Source organism: Anarhichas minor, unplaced genomic scaffold, assembly GCF_050575085.1.
Source record: "Anarhichas minor isolate MPS153535 unplaced genomic scaffold, ASM5057508v1 ptg000042l, whole genome shotgun sequence".
Lineage (NCBI taxonomy): Eukaryota > Metazoa > Chordata > Actinopteri > Perciformes > Anarhichadidae > Anarhichas > Anarhichas minor.
In genome coordinates, this window is record NW_027466488.1 from 1013509 (window position 1) to 1030024 (window position 16516).

The 16516-nt window shown below is 40.0% G+C and overlaps 2 protein-coding genes and 1 long non-coding RNA gene across 5 annotated transcripts; 1 reads left to right on the forward strand and 2 right to left on the reverse strand.

The window, feature by feature from the left end:
* Positions 1–1788: 1788 nt before the first annotated feature.
* LOC142970102 (uncharacterized) lies at positions 1789–4374 on the reverse strand. 2 transcript variants are annotated; one of them, XR_012959171.1, is made up of 4 exons: positions 4302–4329; positions 3725–3761; positions 2806–2970; positions 1789–2552 (listed from the first exon to the last, which is right to left on the reverse strand). It is a non-coding gene; the product is annotated as an uncharacterized LOC142970102 (long non-coding RNA). The 2 variants fall into 2 exon arrangements; XR_012959172.1 differs by lacking the exon at positions 3725–3761 and having other exon boundaries at positions 4302–4374.
* A 2020-nt stretch (positions 4375–6394) lies between these two features.
* sdhaf2 (succinate dehydrogenase complex assembly factor 2) lies at positions 6395–11361 on the reverse strand. 2 transcript variants are annotated; one of them, XM_076109890.1, is made up of 5 exons: positions 11202–11361; positions 10410–10510; positions 9248–9471; positions 8560–8669; positions 6395–7133 (listed from the first exon to the last, which is right to left on the reverse strand). In XM_076109890.1, the coding sequence occupies exons 2-5, from the start codon at positions 10434–10436 to the stop codon at positions 7003–7005; spliced, it is 492 nt and encodes a 163-aa protein (XP_075966005.1). In that variant the 5' UTR covers positions 10437–10510; positions 11202–11361; the 3' UTR covers positions 6395–7002. The 2 variants fall into 2 exon arrangements, with proteins under 2 accessions (XP_075966005.1, XP_075966004.1); XM_076109889.1 differs by lacking the exon at positions 11202–11361 and having other exon boundaries at positions 10410–10584.
* Positions 10611–16512, forward strand: LOC142969836 (cleavage and polyadenylation specificity factor subunit 7-like). The gene is made up of 9 exons (XM_076109888.1): positions 10611–11331; positions 11921–12118; positions 12320–12423; positions 12541–12686; positions 12788–13130; positions 13403–13506; positions 14351–14495; positions 14610–14836; positions 16190–16512. Exons 1-8 carry the CDS (start codon positions 11248–11250, stop codon positions 14830–14832), a joined length of 1347 nt encoding a protein of 448 aa, XP_075966003.1. The 5' UTR covers positions 10611–11247; the 3' UTR covers positions 14833–14836; positions 16190–16512.
* The last annotated feature ends 4 nt before the right edge of the window (positions 16513–16516 follow it).

The following is a 16516-nucleotide window of genomic DNA, read 5'->3' on the forward strand; positions in this document are numbered from 1 at the left end:
TAAAAATGTCTTTCATGTCTTCACTCACCTCCTCCCTGTGACCCCTTCAATTAGATTTTTTTTTTTTTTTTTTACTTCTCAGTCTTTCCTCCACTCCCAGTGTTTAACATCAGAGCAGCACCTCTTGCCACCCATGAATACAAACTATCAACCAAAAATGGATCAAACTAATATTCCAACCATCCTTTGTGGCGGCAAGACGGGCTTCATTCAAACATGCACCTCAGCTGTGCGACCCATTTGCCACCTTCATCTGGTGTCGCAGTGAGGAATCTTCCACTCTGCTCCTCGCCCCTTCGTTCAAGTCTTCTTACTGTCACGACTTCTCCATACTTCTCAATGCCTGAAAAACCAGGAAAACCGACACAGGCAATGGAAGAGTGATGGGCTATATTTAAAATGAAAATGGACTGGAATTGGACTCTTGTCACTCTGCTCATGTTTGATCTTTTTCACTCTTTCTCTGGCATTCTCCCTTGGCGGGAACCCTTCGTTGTATGTGCGTGCTGTGGGTGATGTGCTGTAACGCCGATTGAAGTTCTTCAACAAAAAAAAAAGGATATGAACATTTATCGCTGGTCCATTAGGGCAAGTGTCCCCCCCCCAAAAAAAGAACTTTTTCTTTGGAAAAGAAATCCCGATGGACAGGGGAAAAAAGAGTCAAGTGATTAATGTTGTGTTTTGTTTTTTGTTTTTCAAAAGAACTTAGAGAATCAACCTGTTCTTCCAGACACTGAAAACAAGCAAAAAGCCAGCTTCCATAAATGTGGAAGTGTGGGTTAATGCGTCTGTGTGTGTAGGTGTGTGTGTGTGTGTGTGTGTGTGTGTGTGTGTGTGTGTGTGTGTGTGTGTGTGAGTGAATGAATGAGGGAGTATTTTGGACTTGAAGAGCTAAATTAAGATAAGACTATAAGATGTCGTTGAAAATAGCCGTTGATAACGATTATGAAAGTCAGGTATTGTTAGAATTTGTGGTGTTGAAGTTAGCGAAGGCGTGGGGAGGTCACTGAGGTTACAGGGTCAGTCCACCCAAAACACAGACACACGTACAGTATTTTCTAACCTCTAGTGGTATTAAGCCAGGCGGATAGTTTCAGATGTATATGTTGTGGTTTGATCCCCTGAAATCACTGCTGCCACCTCAAGTACAAAGAAGATAAATAGGATTTCATTATAGCATTTGAAATGGCTTTTGAAAAATTCAACAGCTGTGCCAGCTTGTCTCTCTAGAAACATTGTTCTGGTTAATCGGATAATCCACAAACCCCTAAATGAATGTTTTTCACTGTGAAAACAGCAGACAACAACATCTATGCATCAATTATTTTAACACAACCCCCATCGTGGAATCTAAATCTGAAAACTTCCTGCATGGCCTTGGCAAAAAATCTTAATTTAAGGTCCCCTTACGTGCTTATGTTTTTTAACCACATCTCAGAGTTTTCCTCAGCAGGTGGAGTTCGCTCAGTTGAGTCTAGGATCACCTGGTGGTGGTAAACAGACTGCTCAGCCCACTTGCACACAGTGGCATTGCACCAGTACGCACCAGACCTGAGGGCGCCAAAACACCCTGAGGAAGATCATAATCTGAAAATCATTGGAAGCAAGGTCAGCCCAGCACCCCTCCCCCCACCACTGGTTTGATGCATCGCCACTTTGTGCAAACCAGGTATTGAACAGTTTGTCATTCTTCCATCGTGAGATCTTTATTCAACTCAGAGAACTCTATTATTACTATTACTAAAGAGAGGATGGTGAGTCCAAAGGAAAAAGGTAGAAATTGGCCTTTTAGTTTTGATACACTCAATATTTTATGATTTGGGTGAACTGACAATTTATGTATGCAGGCAATAAATTACTTTGTTAGGGTAACAGATGGTAATATGTTGAATATGTAATGTTGAAAATGTTGTTGAAATCGTATAACAATAAATTAATACAAAACACAATCTGTGCATTAAACCTGGAATAGCTCTTACAGAACAATATAAACCTATTTTTCATTTTTACAAAGCACTATATGTCCAAGGACAATATTAGACCTGATTTTTTGTTTAATTTTTTTTAGTTTGGGTTTTTTACCAATAACAAGTCAGTCTTCCAGTTGTTTGCTTCACTGACTGAATGTGACCTCCCCCAAGACCCATAGAGGTATTTATGAAACAAACGAGAGAGGACAAAAAATCTTTTTACATTCCACTGTTCGTTTTTGTCTACTGGATGTGTGTGTGCATGTGTGAGTGTTGATATTTGAAATGAATTTGTGTGATTTTATTTACTGTGAGTCCCTCTGTGTCTGTATATATATCTGCACTGAGTTCTATTTTGCCAGGTTATTACAGAACAACATTGTTTACCGTTTTTATTCTGTATGAAACAAACCAGATGTACAAAGAATTTTTTTTTTTTTTTTTAAGTTTTCACTTCTTTAAGAATCACTGCACTTCTTGACGATGCTGGAACAAACCTCTCTTCCTAGCAGGGTTATCTTCCTGGTGTGTGGTTTAAAAGGACGTTTGGTTTGGGAGAGAGGCAAATCTGTTGTACATCAGCTGAAAAAGAAAAACAAATGTCACAAACAAGCTTTACAACAGATGAAACCTGTTTTCTTTGACCATCATTAATAATTGTTTAGTTCAGACAGAAGCAGCTACCAACATTTTTGTCCTGTCTGTCCTGATCCAAGAAATGAAGGGTGGCACTATCACAGCTGACCCCCCAAAACACCCCCGTCGTGCACACATGCTTTCTGGCACAAAGTGTTCTGTGTGTGCCTTATAAACCCTGCCACGCCTTGCTCCTCACCATATGTGCTCCCCCTCTCCAAGTGTCAGAGTGAGGGGGGGGACGGTGAGACAGGAGATAATCATCACCTCTTTGCATCACTGTTAGCTACGTCTCAGGTCAGAGCAGAGCATCAGAGCATCCCAAAATAACCAGGAACACAGTCACCTGTCTCTCCTGATGGCCCTGTGTGAGAAACAAGGCATTACATTCCAAAGGCTTAGTGAAAGTCACTTTAATCAATGCAACTTAAATATTGGTGAAATAACAGTCAGGGTTTGGTACATTTTAGTTTTATGAAATCAAGCTAAATTTTGGATGTCTACACCCTTCACTGGCCAAATACGGTTTAGGGCATTCTCTTGGGACACTGCTTGAGACAAAGAGAGGTTAACCAGCAACATTTTAATTTATATACTGTACAAATGATTGTGAAGTGTCCTGTATGAAAACAAAATGAAAAAAAATCATCAGTATTTGGGGTTGTTGATATCTGTCTGTCCTTGGTATCACGCAGCCCCCTCTTTCTCTATGTAGTTACACATCTGTGGTGTGCACAATGTTAAATATCAACCATTTATTTTTTTGAAATCTGTACAGTGTATATAAAAATATAGATGTGTATATAAAAAAAGATACTTCTGGTATTGTTATGAGTTTTTCAGAAGCTTGTTTTTGTTATTTCTATTATATAACGACAAAAAGGTTTATTCTGTGTAGTTGGTTCAAGTCGAAGGCATAGGTGGAAGAAGTAATAAGATCCTTTACTTAACTAGAAGTACCATATGTTAATATAAAAAATACTCCATTACAAGTAAAAGTCCTGCAATCAAAATCGTACTTAGAAAAAGTACAGACGTATCAACTATAACTAAGGGGTCTCGGCGAGACACTGATTTTTGTAACGTAAACCTGTGATTTAAATTCAAACAATCCTTACCTGAAAGGTAACGAGCATCTACAGCTGTCAAGTAAATCTAGTGGGGTGAAAAGTACAATAACCTCGCTGAAATGTAGCAGAATGAAGTAAAACTGTAATCTAAAACCTTAAAGATCTGAGTATAAACTGGGAGACTTTAAGTGCAGTTTTCATCAAAGTAACTCATTTCACAGAGACGTGCTGCTAACTCACTGTCTCAGTTCAGTCTGATTTCAGGTGTTGATATCATAAAGTCCTTTTGTTGAAGTTTAATTGCAAATACATGGTTCAAGTGATAAAGCCACAGCTATTACAGCAGGAAACACACATTTGCTCTCTATTTCCTACGCTCTTCAAGTTTGAGCGTAGATTATAAGGGTAATTAACATGGATCTTTGGAATTGGTGCTGATGACTAATTAAGGAAATTGCCTGCTGTGCCTCCTACCCTACATTTCACTGCTTCTTCAACACAACATAACCTCTAACAGAAAACAATATGTGCATGTTATGTTGAGAAAGTGTATGTATGTTTATTTTCCAGCCTATCTAACACATCTATCCCCTAAGTTAAACCTGGCAGATGTAGTAACTCTTACCAGTGAGAGCGGTTTCCGTTTGCGCCGCTCCTCCGCTCACGACTCTCCAGCAGACATGGGAAGACAGGATGAAGGCTGGAGATGCTGGAGGTGGAGAGAAGAAACAAGAGAACATGAGATGGAGTGAAATTCCAGGGGAGCAGAGGGAGACGGCAGGGCCGAGGATAAAACAGAGAGCCGTCACGACACAGGAAGCAGCAGTGGAGGATGACAGGAGCGCATGGCTACAGATAGGCACAGTGGGTGTGCGTGGGCAACACATGAACATACACTCAGAGCAATAAAGACATTATTTGTGCTGCCCTGCATGTGGGATCCACAGGTGGCATCCTTTTTTCTTGAGAGCAGGGATTTGTGACACCAGATAAACTTCAGATTTACTGGAAAATGAATAGTGTTTAGTGCAGGACATTCCCACAGCCACAGTGACGGCTTAGATTTAAAGTGGTTTATTTTATGCATTGAGATTAGTGGTGGAAGAAGTATCCACATCATTTACATATAAGTAAAAGTACCAATACAATAATTGAAATGACTACATTACAAGTAAAAGTCCTGCATTCAAATGCCTACTTAAATAAAAGTACACAAGTATTAGCAGCTAAGTGTACTTAAATGATCACATATGAAAGTATCCATTTTGAAAAAAGGCTTATTATACATTACATATCGTATACATAATATACAAAATGGTTGTGGCTGGTTGAGGTGGAGCGGGTTTTAACTACTTCATATACAATAAGGTAGTGGTTCTAAACCTAGGGGGGAGGCCTCTTCCAAAGGGTCTCAAGACCAATCTGAGGGGTCGTGAGATGAATAATAGTAGAATAAAAGATAGGTTACAAGTTTGTATTCACCTTTTTGACTTTTCCCCTAATATTTGCTCTTTTTTTGTGAAATATTGGATACTTTTACCTCTTTGAGAAGGATGTGGTTTAATCTTGCATTGTATTTTATCATTGTGTCATATACTTTTAATGACAAATCTTAAACTAAAAAGAGGCTTGTAACTACAGTTGTCAAAATATGTAGTGTAAAACATATGTAGACTAAAAAGTACAATATTACCCTCTGAAATGTAGAGAAGTACAGGTAGAAAGTCACCGAAATGGAAATACAGTAACAGAAAAATGCACTTGAGTAAATGTACTCTCCACCGCTTATTAAGATATATGGAGAGACAGATGGCACAGGAGCAAAGAGCACACAGGGGGGAACCCCTCTGACATCATCGTAGTCTATTTTAGGACAAGCTAAGAACATAAACATTGAAGGTTGTGACACGTACTAAACATATGTTTCCTTTAAAAGTGACGAGAAAGAAAATGCACATCAACGTTTGTCTCATAGCTGTACGGTTGCCTTGTGTGTGCAACACCTAGGCAGTGGATCATGTGCACATTATGATTCTCTGGGCGTGCACAAGCAGGCTTGTCATCAGTTTTGAGATTCTGTGCACATCTCCTGGCCAGAGGGCATTTCCCTTCTGCTCTCAGTACAAGGTTCCACTGAACCAACATGACACACAGCCAGGCAAGAAACTTCCCCCACAGCCAGCACACAGTGATCCAGTGGTGGAGGAGAGAATTATAACCTTGTTTACACGGCTTTTAGAAAAAAATATATGTGCTTTAATTTTAAAAAATCACCTCAACAGAAAATGTCAGCGATGCTTTGCTTCATAAAAGCTGTAATAAAAACCCCACTGCATATTCGACGGCTAACATCCTTTTCATCCCTAAATGCAGTAGCGTAGTTACAGTCGGGTTATTTTTTGTTGATGTGTTTTTACTCTCTGCATAAAGGCTGAAAGGATTCCTACAAATATGGCAACAATGGACTGATGTTTTCACATTTTATCCTGCATGAATGATAAGGAATGTGAGACATGTGTGTTTTGCAGGTGACCCATTTGCCACAAAGATACCAAGATAAGCAGGTGTTTCAGTTTGACCGTCACTGAAAGCAAGGTGATATGCTTCCACCATGTGTCCATGTACCGATACTGCAGGCAACCTTCATTATGCAACAAATACCAACCATCAGTATGATATTTAACCCTCCGGTATGTGAAAATAGTAATAGAAGAAGAAGACAGTCATCACCATTTATTAAATAACCCATAATGTCTGCGATATGTACAGTCAAATCATTGAACACAACCATGACAATTCAACAAGCTACACTCATGTGTGAGTCTGTGTGTTTCTGTTTAACTGTCTCGTATACAAACAGATTGTCAGCTTGTCTCCATCTTTCAAAGCTGACTTACTCACTACGCATCTCACACATTCATCAGTTTTAATGTACAGTTTTGAATCAAACATTTACAATACACTTAATGTTAATATATTCAGAGCACCTTGCTAATATTGTGTTGCAGCAATTTTCGATTGATCCAACTTCCCTCTGCTTCCACGAATGTTCTTCCCCCTTTAATGACTGAGTGGAGTTGGAAGAGGAAATATAGAGGATGGAGGCTTCCGTGACGAGAATATTTCACGGAGAGGTGTATAGTACTGGAGAGTAAAGTCTTCTAGATATTTTTCCAGGCCACAATATTTTGTTCATTTTGCTGTGAATCACTGAAAAAAACCACAGCTGGCTCTGGAGATTTTTTTCTGGTGGGTTATGACACTGATATTTCACCTCGTGCCCCACCTAAAATGAGTCTATGAGAAGGTCCAAAGGGCCATGGACCTCACTGGCCTTCCTTTTCCAGGTACTCCAAGCTGGGTGCATCTAACCTCTGTTCTTGGTTGCGGTTCTTTGTGAACTCCTTCAGCATATCCATGATCTCTCCTTGGTAAATGTCAGGGGTGGGCTGGGCTTCTGTAAGCACAGAGAGAACAGGTTTAACTATGACAGATGGCTGAGGAACAAGAGCACACAGAGGGGAGCCCTTCTGACATCACCGTAATCTATTTTAGGACCAGCTGAGAACATAAAACTGAAAAGCTGATTCAACATGATCCTTTACTCCGGATGATGATAAGAAAAAAACTCCTCCTGAACATTTGTGTTTGTTTCATATTGTAGTAATAAGAAAGCAGAATTATGATTCTTGATTCCAAGGTCTCATCTGGTCATTTGAATGCCTCGTACGGGGCTCATTCCCAGTTTCTCAGTGGTCAAAAATCTTGTTTATTAATTCAAGATGGAAAGTATTTCAGCGAATAATTTAAGAGTATAAAATGATTCATGCAGAATTGGTTTCAGAGAAGTCAGCCCGCCTGCGACAGTTTTTGTTTGGTTTTTCGAGAGCGGCGCTGCCAATTGGACGTGTTGACTCTATTCTCACACTGATTCTGTTGTTTGGCTGTTCTGCACAACAAAACAGACACATAATTGAATCAAATTAGAGACAATCTCATGAATAAAGTGGTTAGTTATACTGGGACAGTGAATGAGCTCCCAGGATGAAGTCCGAGCCAAAAGGAGCGGTAAAAAAACAGCAACAGAATCGATGTTTGTTTGTAAGCAGAGCAGTGATTTCATTATTTCGGCATCATCAGCCATGAATCATCAGCCAGTTAAAAAAAAAAAAAAAAAAAGGCATTTTATCACTATTATACCCACTGGAGTCTTCGACACTTTGTTGTGTTGCAGACTGAATTTAAAAGGAGCAAGTCTGATTTCTTTGTCGCTGTTAACACAAAACCCTGAAGTGACAACAGCAAATATTTACACTGGAAATAGTTTTCACCTGGTGAGTCTGCGTCTGTGTGTCATCATGGTGATCCTGGAGACAGGAAACTAATACAGACGTGGTTTTAAACACTTTGCCAGATGTTTATATTTCTGTCTGTCTGTGGACAGAATGTGTCCCCCGCAACGTCACAACCGTGCAAAATGCAGTCACAGCAATAATCAAAATCAAAATGAAGGTTGACTTCGAAGACGGGTGTAATCCGAACAAGGGTGCCAGAAGTAGGGCGGTAGAAAGTGGCCATTGCCCCCCCCCCCCCCCTTTACGCCCCGGGCCGGATTTTATTCCATCGCTCCCATCGGTCTCTAGTTGTTATTGCAATTTGTGTAAACATTAATATTGCAAAGGCAAAATGTTGTTGTCATTAAATATTAAAAGTGTTTTGCGCTGATAATCTAAAGTATATCCAAGTTCCATTCAGTGTCTGAAATCTGTTTCCAGCTCTCTATCGAATGATTCTTATGCATCATCTCTACTGTACTGAATGAGAGGCAACGTCAAACCTGTGAGGAGAAACTATTAGGTATCCCTATAAAGGTATTCTCTCACCTGTTGCCCAGTAGTAGATGTCCCAGTCATTGCTTGGTTCATTAATCAGTCTGTCATACTGATAGAGCTGCTTCTCATTCATTGTGTTCAGGTAACGCTTTGCAAAAAGGCTGGAAGAGAGATTGAAGAATTCATTTGAGTCTTTCCTGAAAAATGGAAAGTCATGGTTGCTGGTAATTATCTGAGCGGCTGGTGAATGGACTGCTCACTGGGAACTTCTTTTTGTGTTCTTTATCATTGCATTACTGCCGCGTTCTGGTTTGATCCTCGTCAATGTCAGTCATCAGTCATCTTCTGCTCTCCCCACTAATAACCCTAATCTCTGTACCGTCTGTCTACTGTGGAGCTCCTACAAGATATGAATACATGTTTTCCTATCCCTGCCTCCGGACACTGCTCACAATGACCAGTGGGGTGTTTTTCTATGAGGAAAAGTGTGCTTTTATGATCACTATGAATGATTATCATCATGCTTATTGTTGCCCTTGTTACCCTGCTCTTTTCAAATTGTTCACCCCTACTTCTCACCCTATTCTACACTGTCAACTTAAATGACAAAGTGGGCAAAATGTAAAATATATTAAAAAGGTACAACTGACACTTGAAACCCACCTGCACTATACCAGTGCTCTAAAGTGTGTCACTAGTATGGCTGGATGACAGACAGATAAGTGAAAAACAGACCAACCTGAGCAGAATGCAGTTCTCCAACATGCCCCTCTTGCGACTCTCGTACAGCAGGCGTCGCTTCTTGATGTCAGTGGGCTCGCCGGGCCTCTCATCCCAAGGGGGCAAAGGGATCTCAATCAGGTCTCCCCTGGTGTCATCTGGCGAATCTCCACGATAACCACGAGACGGTACCAGCCCTGTGACTGCCGGTCTCCATGCTGCCTGGCACAAACCTGTCACCAACTGACAGACAACAAAACACACAGGTTTGAGACAAATACTAGCACATTGTATTGTATGGTTTCATTACAAATTCATGTGGTGGGTCAATTAATTCACTGTGTAATCAGTTCAACATCTTTTGAAGAAGGCGGTGATGTTGTAATCTTTGTCCTTGCTCTCATGTTTATGTAACGAGGTGCATGTCTCAATGGGGCTTTATGTCGATTACATGAGAGGAAAGTGTGAGTCGCACTGAGACCAAATGATTTTATGTAGGGTTGTTTTTGTATTTCTGTATAAAGTATCTATATATGTATTTATCCAGCAATTTTCCTTAGATATGTTGGTATAATTGCCCCCTTTACCTCTCTTGTGTAGTGTTCTTGTTCTTACTTCTCTCTGCCATCAAACTCTTAATACTTTGCATTTTCTTTTTGCTGTGTAGAAGAACGTGTTTTTTTTGTTTGGGGCTTTTATTGTGCAAAGACAGCGCAATAAAGAAATATCAAGAAAAGGAGCTTCCGGTAATGATACATTTACAATGGTATCAATGTAACACACACGAGTAGGCTTTAACAAAATAAACCTTTTACATGCCTTCTAGTAGATTAAGAACCTGAAGTGTAGTTAGCCTAAATTTAAAATCAATAACGTCACACCGAAGCAGAGACCGAAGCAGAGGTGAATTACGTAATGTCCCACGCTACCCTGTTGTACAACTGTTTACCCCGGGATTGTACCACTGTCCTCCAGCAGGACACAGTTAACGTTAATACTACAATATCAACAATCTAAGCTGGTTATTTAACTAAAACATTAATACAATGTTGCTTTGTTGTACCATTACATTTCGCTTAATATTGTTTTCATATTTGTAATTGGCGTTAGATCTTTCAAATGTCCTCGAGTGAATTAGCAACACATCTACAAATAAGTGTAACGTTTATTAGATAACTCACCCTTTTCGCAACAACAGAAGAGAGCATTTTAACCGTCGTTCTTGTAACGTTGAAAGACTTCTTGGTGAACTGCTTCTCCGCCGTCAAAACGCTGCAGACGTCTGAATGTCAGACACCAAACAGTAAAATTACACAAGCAGGTTTCACGTTACAGCAGCACACGGACAACTATCGAGGGGGGACCGGATACGTCTCACACATGACGCCGTAGTGCTAAGGTAACCATCATGGTTGGCCATTTGAAAACATAATTGCCCCCAGCGTGGTAAATTTAAGGTTTGAAACCTAGTTTGTGTATATTCAGTATTTATTTTTCTTTGATAATCAATGTAATGATAATTTAAAGAGACGTGCAGCAGGAACCAAATGTTGTTTTCTGTTGGTAACCGGGGAAATATTCCTGACGCACTTCTGGTACTGAAAGATTAGCGTTAGCACACTAGCACTAGCATCATTAGCATTAGCTGATAAGAGAGCGAGCCTCCAGTAGGCTGAAACTATTTGTATTTAAGCTCATACATTAAAGACCCTGCATGTATTTTGAAAGTGCTCATTGAAATATCATTTATCGACTAATGTTCGCATGTCGTATTCTCGGTTTATCATCACATTTTGTCTCAGCTAACGTTAACGTAAGTTTATCATTTTTGTGCGGACTCGAGCTGGTTAACGTTAGCAACAAGGCGCAACGCTAACAACAAATCCCCGAATATTGAAAGTGCACCTGTTGTTAGCATGCACTGATCATTTGCTACGTGTGCATGTGCGAACTACACCGAAAACAAAACATACCTAACGAGCTGCAGTTTCATCAATTGGACCATCCTAGGCCCACGGGATGGCTGCTAGACCTGCAGCCGGACCAAGTACCTCCAAAACGGACTTCATTGATCTTTACAGTGACCTGAATCAAAACGACGATGTGAGTCTGATCTTTTTTTGAAGAAGCAAATGCATCAGCGAGAGCAGCATAGGAGTGCAACATTAGATTAGATTAGATAGTTGTCAGCACCTTGCTTTAGTGGAGTTAAAATATATATTTTTGCATTTTAAATCCGTGTTAACTGATCACGCATGTTCAACGTCAGAGTTTAACCCTCTTTTTGTGTGGGAGGACTATAGTTGGATGCACGCGCGTATTTGCAGTCAAAAATAAAACTACATTTCATTTAGTTTTTATTATTCAGGCGTCCATAGCCTCAGCTATCAGAATCAAGCCCATCTTCTTGTGATGCTGTATTGTGTGTTTTATTCACCGGAGTAGAAAATGCACTGAATCAAGTACCATTCTCGTAGCCTTTATGTTGTGCACAGATCCTTGTAGTTTAGGCAATTCCAGAAAATACAGAAACAATCCCATGTTACTCCACATTTCTTGCAGCTGCTGGAGAGCCTGGGGATTCGTATTTCCTCGGGCAGTGTATAGTTAATTTATGCTCTTTACATTGAGGATCGAGGTTCACAGAATAAAACATAATATGATATTGTTGCTTTTTTTCTATCACACACAGGATTTGGACAGAATTGCTGAAGCAAATGAACTTTATGATGCTGTCCTAACTGGCTCAGTCGATCGGGACAAGAAAGTCACTACAAATGTGGCTAACAAGACGCCACCTAAAGAGGAGGCTAAATCAACAACAGTGAAAATCCAACAAGGAAGACTCTCTCTGAGGAGACTGTCTTTATATATTGGAAATTTCCCCTGGGTGAGTAGCACCCTCTCTGTGTTAATATTAATTACCCTTTTATTGTATTGTCCAATACCATTTCTGTTGTTTTTTCCACATGGGTTTGCGGAACAAAGAATACATAAATGAGTTCCCCTATCACAATCAAGAGCACAAGTAACTATCTATCCTCCTGTCATTTTCTCACCCTCAATTTCCCAAACCTGCGACTATCTCCAGTGGACATCTGATAAGGACATCACGTGCATGGCTCAAACATTGGGTGTGAAGGACATCAAAGAGATTAAATTTGCTGAGAACAAAATTAATGGCCAGTCAAGAGGGTGAGTGATTGCAGATTTAATGTTTATAAAAAAAAAAAATCAAAGGATTTCCTGTGAATATTTTTGACTTGGTGTTGGTAGCCATACATGTGTTGTTTCGTCTTCTGTGTTTCACAGCTTTGCTGAAGTGGTGGTAACCTCAGAAGAGTCATTGAAAATATTGTTGGAAAAAATACCCCAATGTGAGCTCAATGGGGATAAGGTAGACTGTCGCTTTGCAACTCGCCAGAACCTCGGTGTGTTTGAGGACATAGCAAATAAACGTAAGATCACCACAAATCTTGAAAACACTATTGAGTTTACATTATATTGCAACATGTCAGTATTACTGTCATTTCTCACAAAAACACTGTGTTCTCTGTAGGTATACCCCTGCGTATTAATTCCAGAGATCCTAAGGAGTCCGATTTTTCGGATAGGATTCCCTCTTTATTATCACAGGAGCCCAGTCACCCCCCTTTACCTCCACTTTTTCCATCACATCCACTTATAAACAGGTTTCCCCCATTACCCAACGCTTACCATAGTCATCCACCTCCTCCTTTCCCACACATGCCGCCAAACATCCCTCCACCCATGCCACCCCCTTTGTTCCCTCCTCATCCAATCCATGTTCCCAGCCAACCAGCTCCCAGTCTGCATGTAAATCCGGCATTCTTCCCCCCGGCACAAGACGGGCACAGCAGCCAAGCTTACAGCCAACAAAAGTGAGAGCATACACTGTTTTTATATTTAAAGCTATTGCAAACCATGAACCGTGATATGTTTTGTTTCACAATGAGATAAGATGATGATGTTGTTGTGGAAAGTGAATCTTTACGTAGCACAAAGACCAGCATGATAAAGCATATGGAACATATTCAGGATAATACAACACATTGAGATTCAGCATCTTTTGTCATAGCGATTATGAAAATATCTTTTTATGGCAAAAGTTATTTTTTTTTTTTAGTAACAACAATCTGTGCTTTTCTTTCAGACAAACACCTCGAAATACAGATAGAGATTTTGAAGAGCTGATGAACAGAAATAAAGCCGTCGCAAGCAGCGCCATCAGCAAGGCTGTGTCTGGAGCAACAGCTGGTAAGTACAGCTCATCACATTCTGTGGAGTAGAAGAAACATCTGAACTTATTTGGCTGTGTGGAAAAATAACTGGTCCCTACCAATTACTGATGAACATATGGAAACCCTCTTACAATATAGTTTATAATGATAAAACAGTACTCGGACCCTTTAATCAAAGTTAGTGCCGTTCTCTGTCAATTTAAGTCTCTAAACATTTTTCTACAACATACCATATTCATGACTAAATAAGCAACAATCAAAACTTTAAAAAGGAAATAGTTAACCTTTGTTATTCATAAGAGTTTAAGACTCTTAAACTCAGCTAATCCGCTTCAACAGCACTGTGCGGTTGTGGTTTGATCAGATGTGATTGACAGAGGCCTGGCAACACAAGCAGACCACTTGTAAATACATGACATCACTGTTTTCCGACCAAACCCTGCCCACTTCAAACAAATGAGAAGAGAGAGGGGAAAATGTACGACTCCATCACTCAGAATAAAATGCTGACAAAAAAAAAAGTAGTTTTCAGTTTTCGACATTTATTCCACTTCCTCCCTGCAGTTGCTCTCTAGATCATTCAGACTGGAACATCTTCTGGAGTTATCTTATTGTACATGTTGATATTCAGTGGGGCTCAAGGCCAAGCTCTCTCTATTTGTTCTTCAATCCTATTTTCCAATTCCTGTCACAGAGAAGCATCAGTGTAACAAAATATTAAAACCAACATCAACCGATATGGGTTTCCAGTCTTTCTGTAGCATGGATCCATTTTAAAAGTTATTTTAGTAACCCTAACCCAAAGAGTGTTGAAGTGCTTTACTGTCTCTAATATCTCACTTCTCCAATTGCTCATTCAGGAGACTTGCGGGTTGCCATGGAGACTCTATTAACGGCCATCGCCATCATTAAGCAGTCCAGAGTGTTCGGAGATGAACGCTGCCAAGCCCTGGTCACCTCCCTCAAGGACTGTCTAGTCTCTATCCAGGGCAACTATGGCTACAGGTGTGTGTGTGTGTGTGTGTGTAATTATGCTTCAGGACTCTGACATGTCGTCGTTCAAAGCTTTTGTGTCCAAGCTGAGGATCAAGTCGGTCACAAATGCACGTTTCTCTGCAGGAGTAGCAGTCGTTCTGGGGAAGAGGAACGGGACCGGGACAGGGGTCGCGACAGAGAGCGCGATAGAGAACGGGACAGAGAACGGGACCGAGAAGACTCTTCTGGCTGGGACGGTGCAGGAATGTCTCGAAGACACAGACAGCGCTCCCGGAGCGGAGAGAGGGACAAGGAGCGCTCCAGAGAACGGGAAAGGCACCGAGATTACAGAGACCGATACCGCTAACTTGGTAAACCGCCCTTTAACTTTTTCATCCAACACACCGGTTAGTTATTCGGTGCATGTTTTATTATTAGTTCCACAGTTCTTAGTACATTGAGCTTCTGTGTTTTGAAGTAAATCAAGACTACAACAGAGAAGACTGCCTAACTAAAAGTGTCCAAATGAAACGGGAGTGTGATATCACAGAGCCATACCCGTGTTGGTTAGTTTCTCTCATAAGACGTCCTTTCGCTCGCTTGGTGTCCCCAATAATGCAGACTCATCATAGCATATAGTGATAACAGTTATTGAGTAGCTCCACTACCTACAGATTTTTGTTTCTCTGCAACAGTCGCCATGCTCAACCTTCCGGGACGTCAATCATGATCTTACTGCTTACAGCTTCATTTCTGTTTGTAAATGTCGCGGCATGTCGTGTCTCTTTTCAACAGTAACATTTCTGTTCATTAAACCAGATCCCAGGACGGACTAACTCTAGATACTAAAGACTGAAGTAGAGCAGACTGCCTCGAGTACTTTGCCCCATATAAATGGAGTGAGCTTCAGAAGACTTAAAACTTGTGTCACTGTATTGAATGAATTTAAACTTTTTATTAAACTTAAGCTATTTTGGGCGTTTTAATAGATTTCTGTGATTGTTTCTGATGCTTTTTGTTTGGGTGTGTGTTCCTGACTGTGTTTGCTGTGTCTGTGTTTCTTCTGCTGTACTCGGGTCTCTCTTGCAAAACAGCTATTGATCTCAATGAGACTACCTGATTGAAAAATGTATCTATTTGTAAAAAGCTTCAACAAACATGATGCAAAATGTTTTATTTCATGGAGTCTTTCAGGTAGACAATTATGAAATCATTGGAATATGACTGTCTAACAAATGTAAAAGCGGTTAAAATGTTATTGAATAAAATACAATTTTGTTAAGATGGAATATATATAACATCACATGCATATTATTTTTCTGTGCTCAACTTATTTATGGATGTCAGTATTGTCTCATATCTGGCCAATGAGACTCTTCAGTCCAAAACAGTCGTTTTAGGCATATGATTCATTTCTAAAAAAAACGTCACGTAGTACAGACTTCTAGGTTTACTTTAATGTTTTAGGCTGTATTGGACAGACCGTTAAAAGAACTACAAACCTTTTTTTATTTTCAATCAATACCAAGGTTTGTAAAGTTCTTTAGTTTTAGAATTCCTAAGAATTGGCATAAGATGCTCGTACAAATTGCCACTACTTAGTACTGTAGTTGTACGGATAAACACACATTCTGAGGCTCTTGCTTTATTGTGCTGTTGGCTCTTAGTCCATATTTGATTTGTATGAATGTGACTTTGAAATTATGCCTTTTCTTCCTCCCCAGACTGATGGAGTGTTTAAGTGTGAAGCCAATCGAAGACAAAGATTTTTTTGTTTGTTTCTGTTGCATAAAAATCTTGAGGAATCTAAAGGTGAGACTGAAGATGTATCTCCAAAAGTATAAAGTGTACTTTTTTTTTTTTTTCAACCGTTGTCTGTACATACTGAGACTTTTACCTGTTTTAAGAAAAGAAAAAATGTCGTAGATTTGCTGCTGGATCATCAGATTCCAATGCTTGCATGTGCAGGAACACCTCTTAATAACTTATGAAATACAGTGTACTGTTATCATTTTCTTTTGTATTAAATCTATAGATTAAAAACACATTCC

What these genes read in the sequence shown, in the direction of transcription:
- LOC142969836 (XM_076109888.1), top strand. Translation starts at nt 11,248, where the DNA reads ATGGCTGCTAGACCTGCAGCCGGACCAAGTACCTCCAAAACGGACTTC. An exon ending in ACCTGAATCAAAACGACGAT is followed by an intron (nt 11,332 to 11,920) that starts GTGAGTCTGATC and finishes TATCACACACAG; the next exon opens with GATTTGGACAGAATTGCTGA. An exon ending in ATATTGGAAATTTCCCCTGG is followed by an intron (nt 12,119 to 12,319) that starts GTGAGTAGCACC and finishes GACTATCTCCAG; the next exon opens with TGGACATCTGATAAGGACAT.
- sdhaf2 (XM_076109890.1), bottom strand. Translation starts at nt 10,436, where the DNA reads ATGCTCTCTTCTGTTGTTGCGAAAAGG. An exon ending in GAGAACTGCATTCTGCTCAG is followed by an intron (nt 8,670 to 9,247) that starts GTTGGTCTGTTT and finishes TCTCTCTTCCAG; the next exon opens with CCTTTTTGCAAAGCGTTACC. An exon ending in CATCTACTACTGGGCAACAG is followed by an intron (nt 7,134 to 8,559) that starts GTGAGAGAATAC and finishes CTGTGCTTACAG; the next exon opens with AAGCCCAGCCCACCCCTGAC.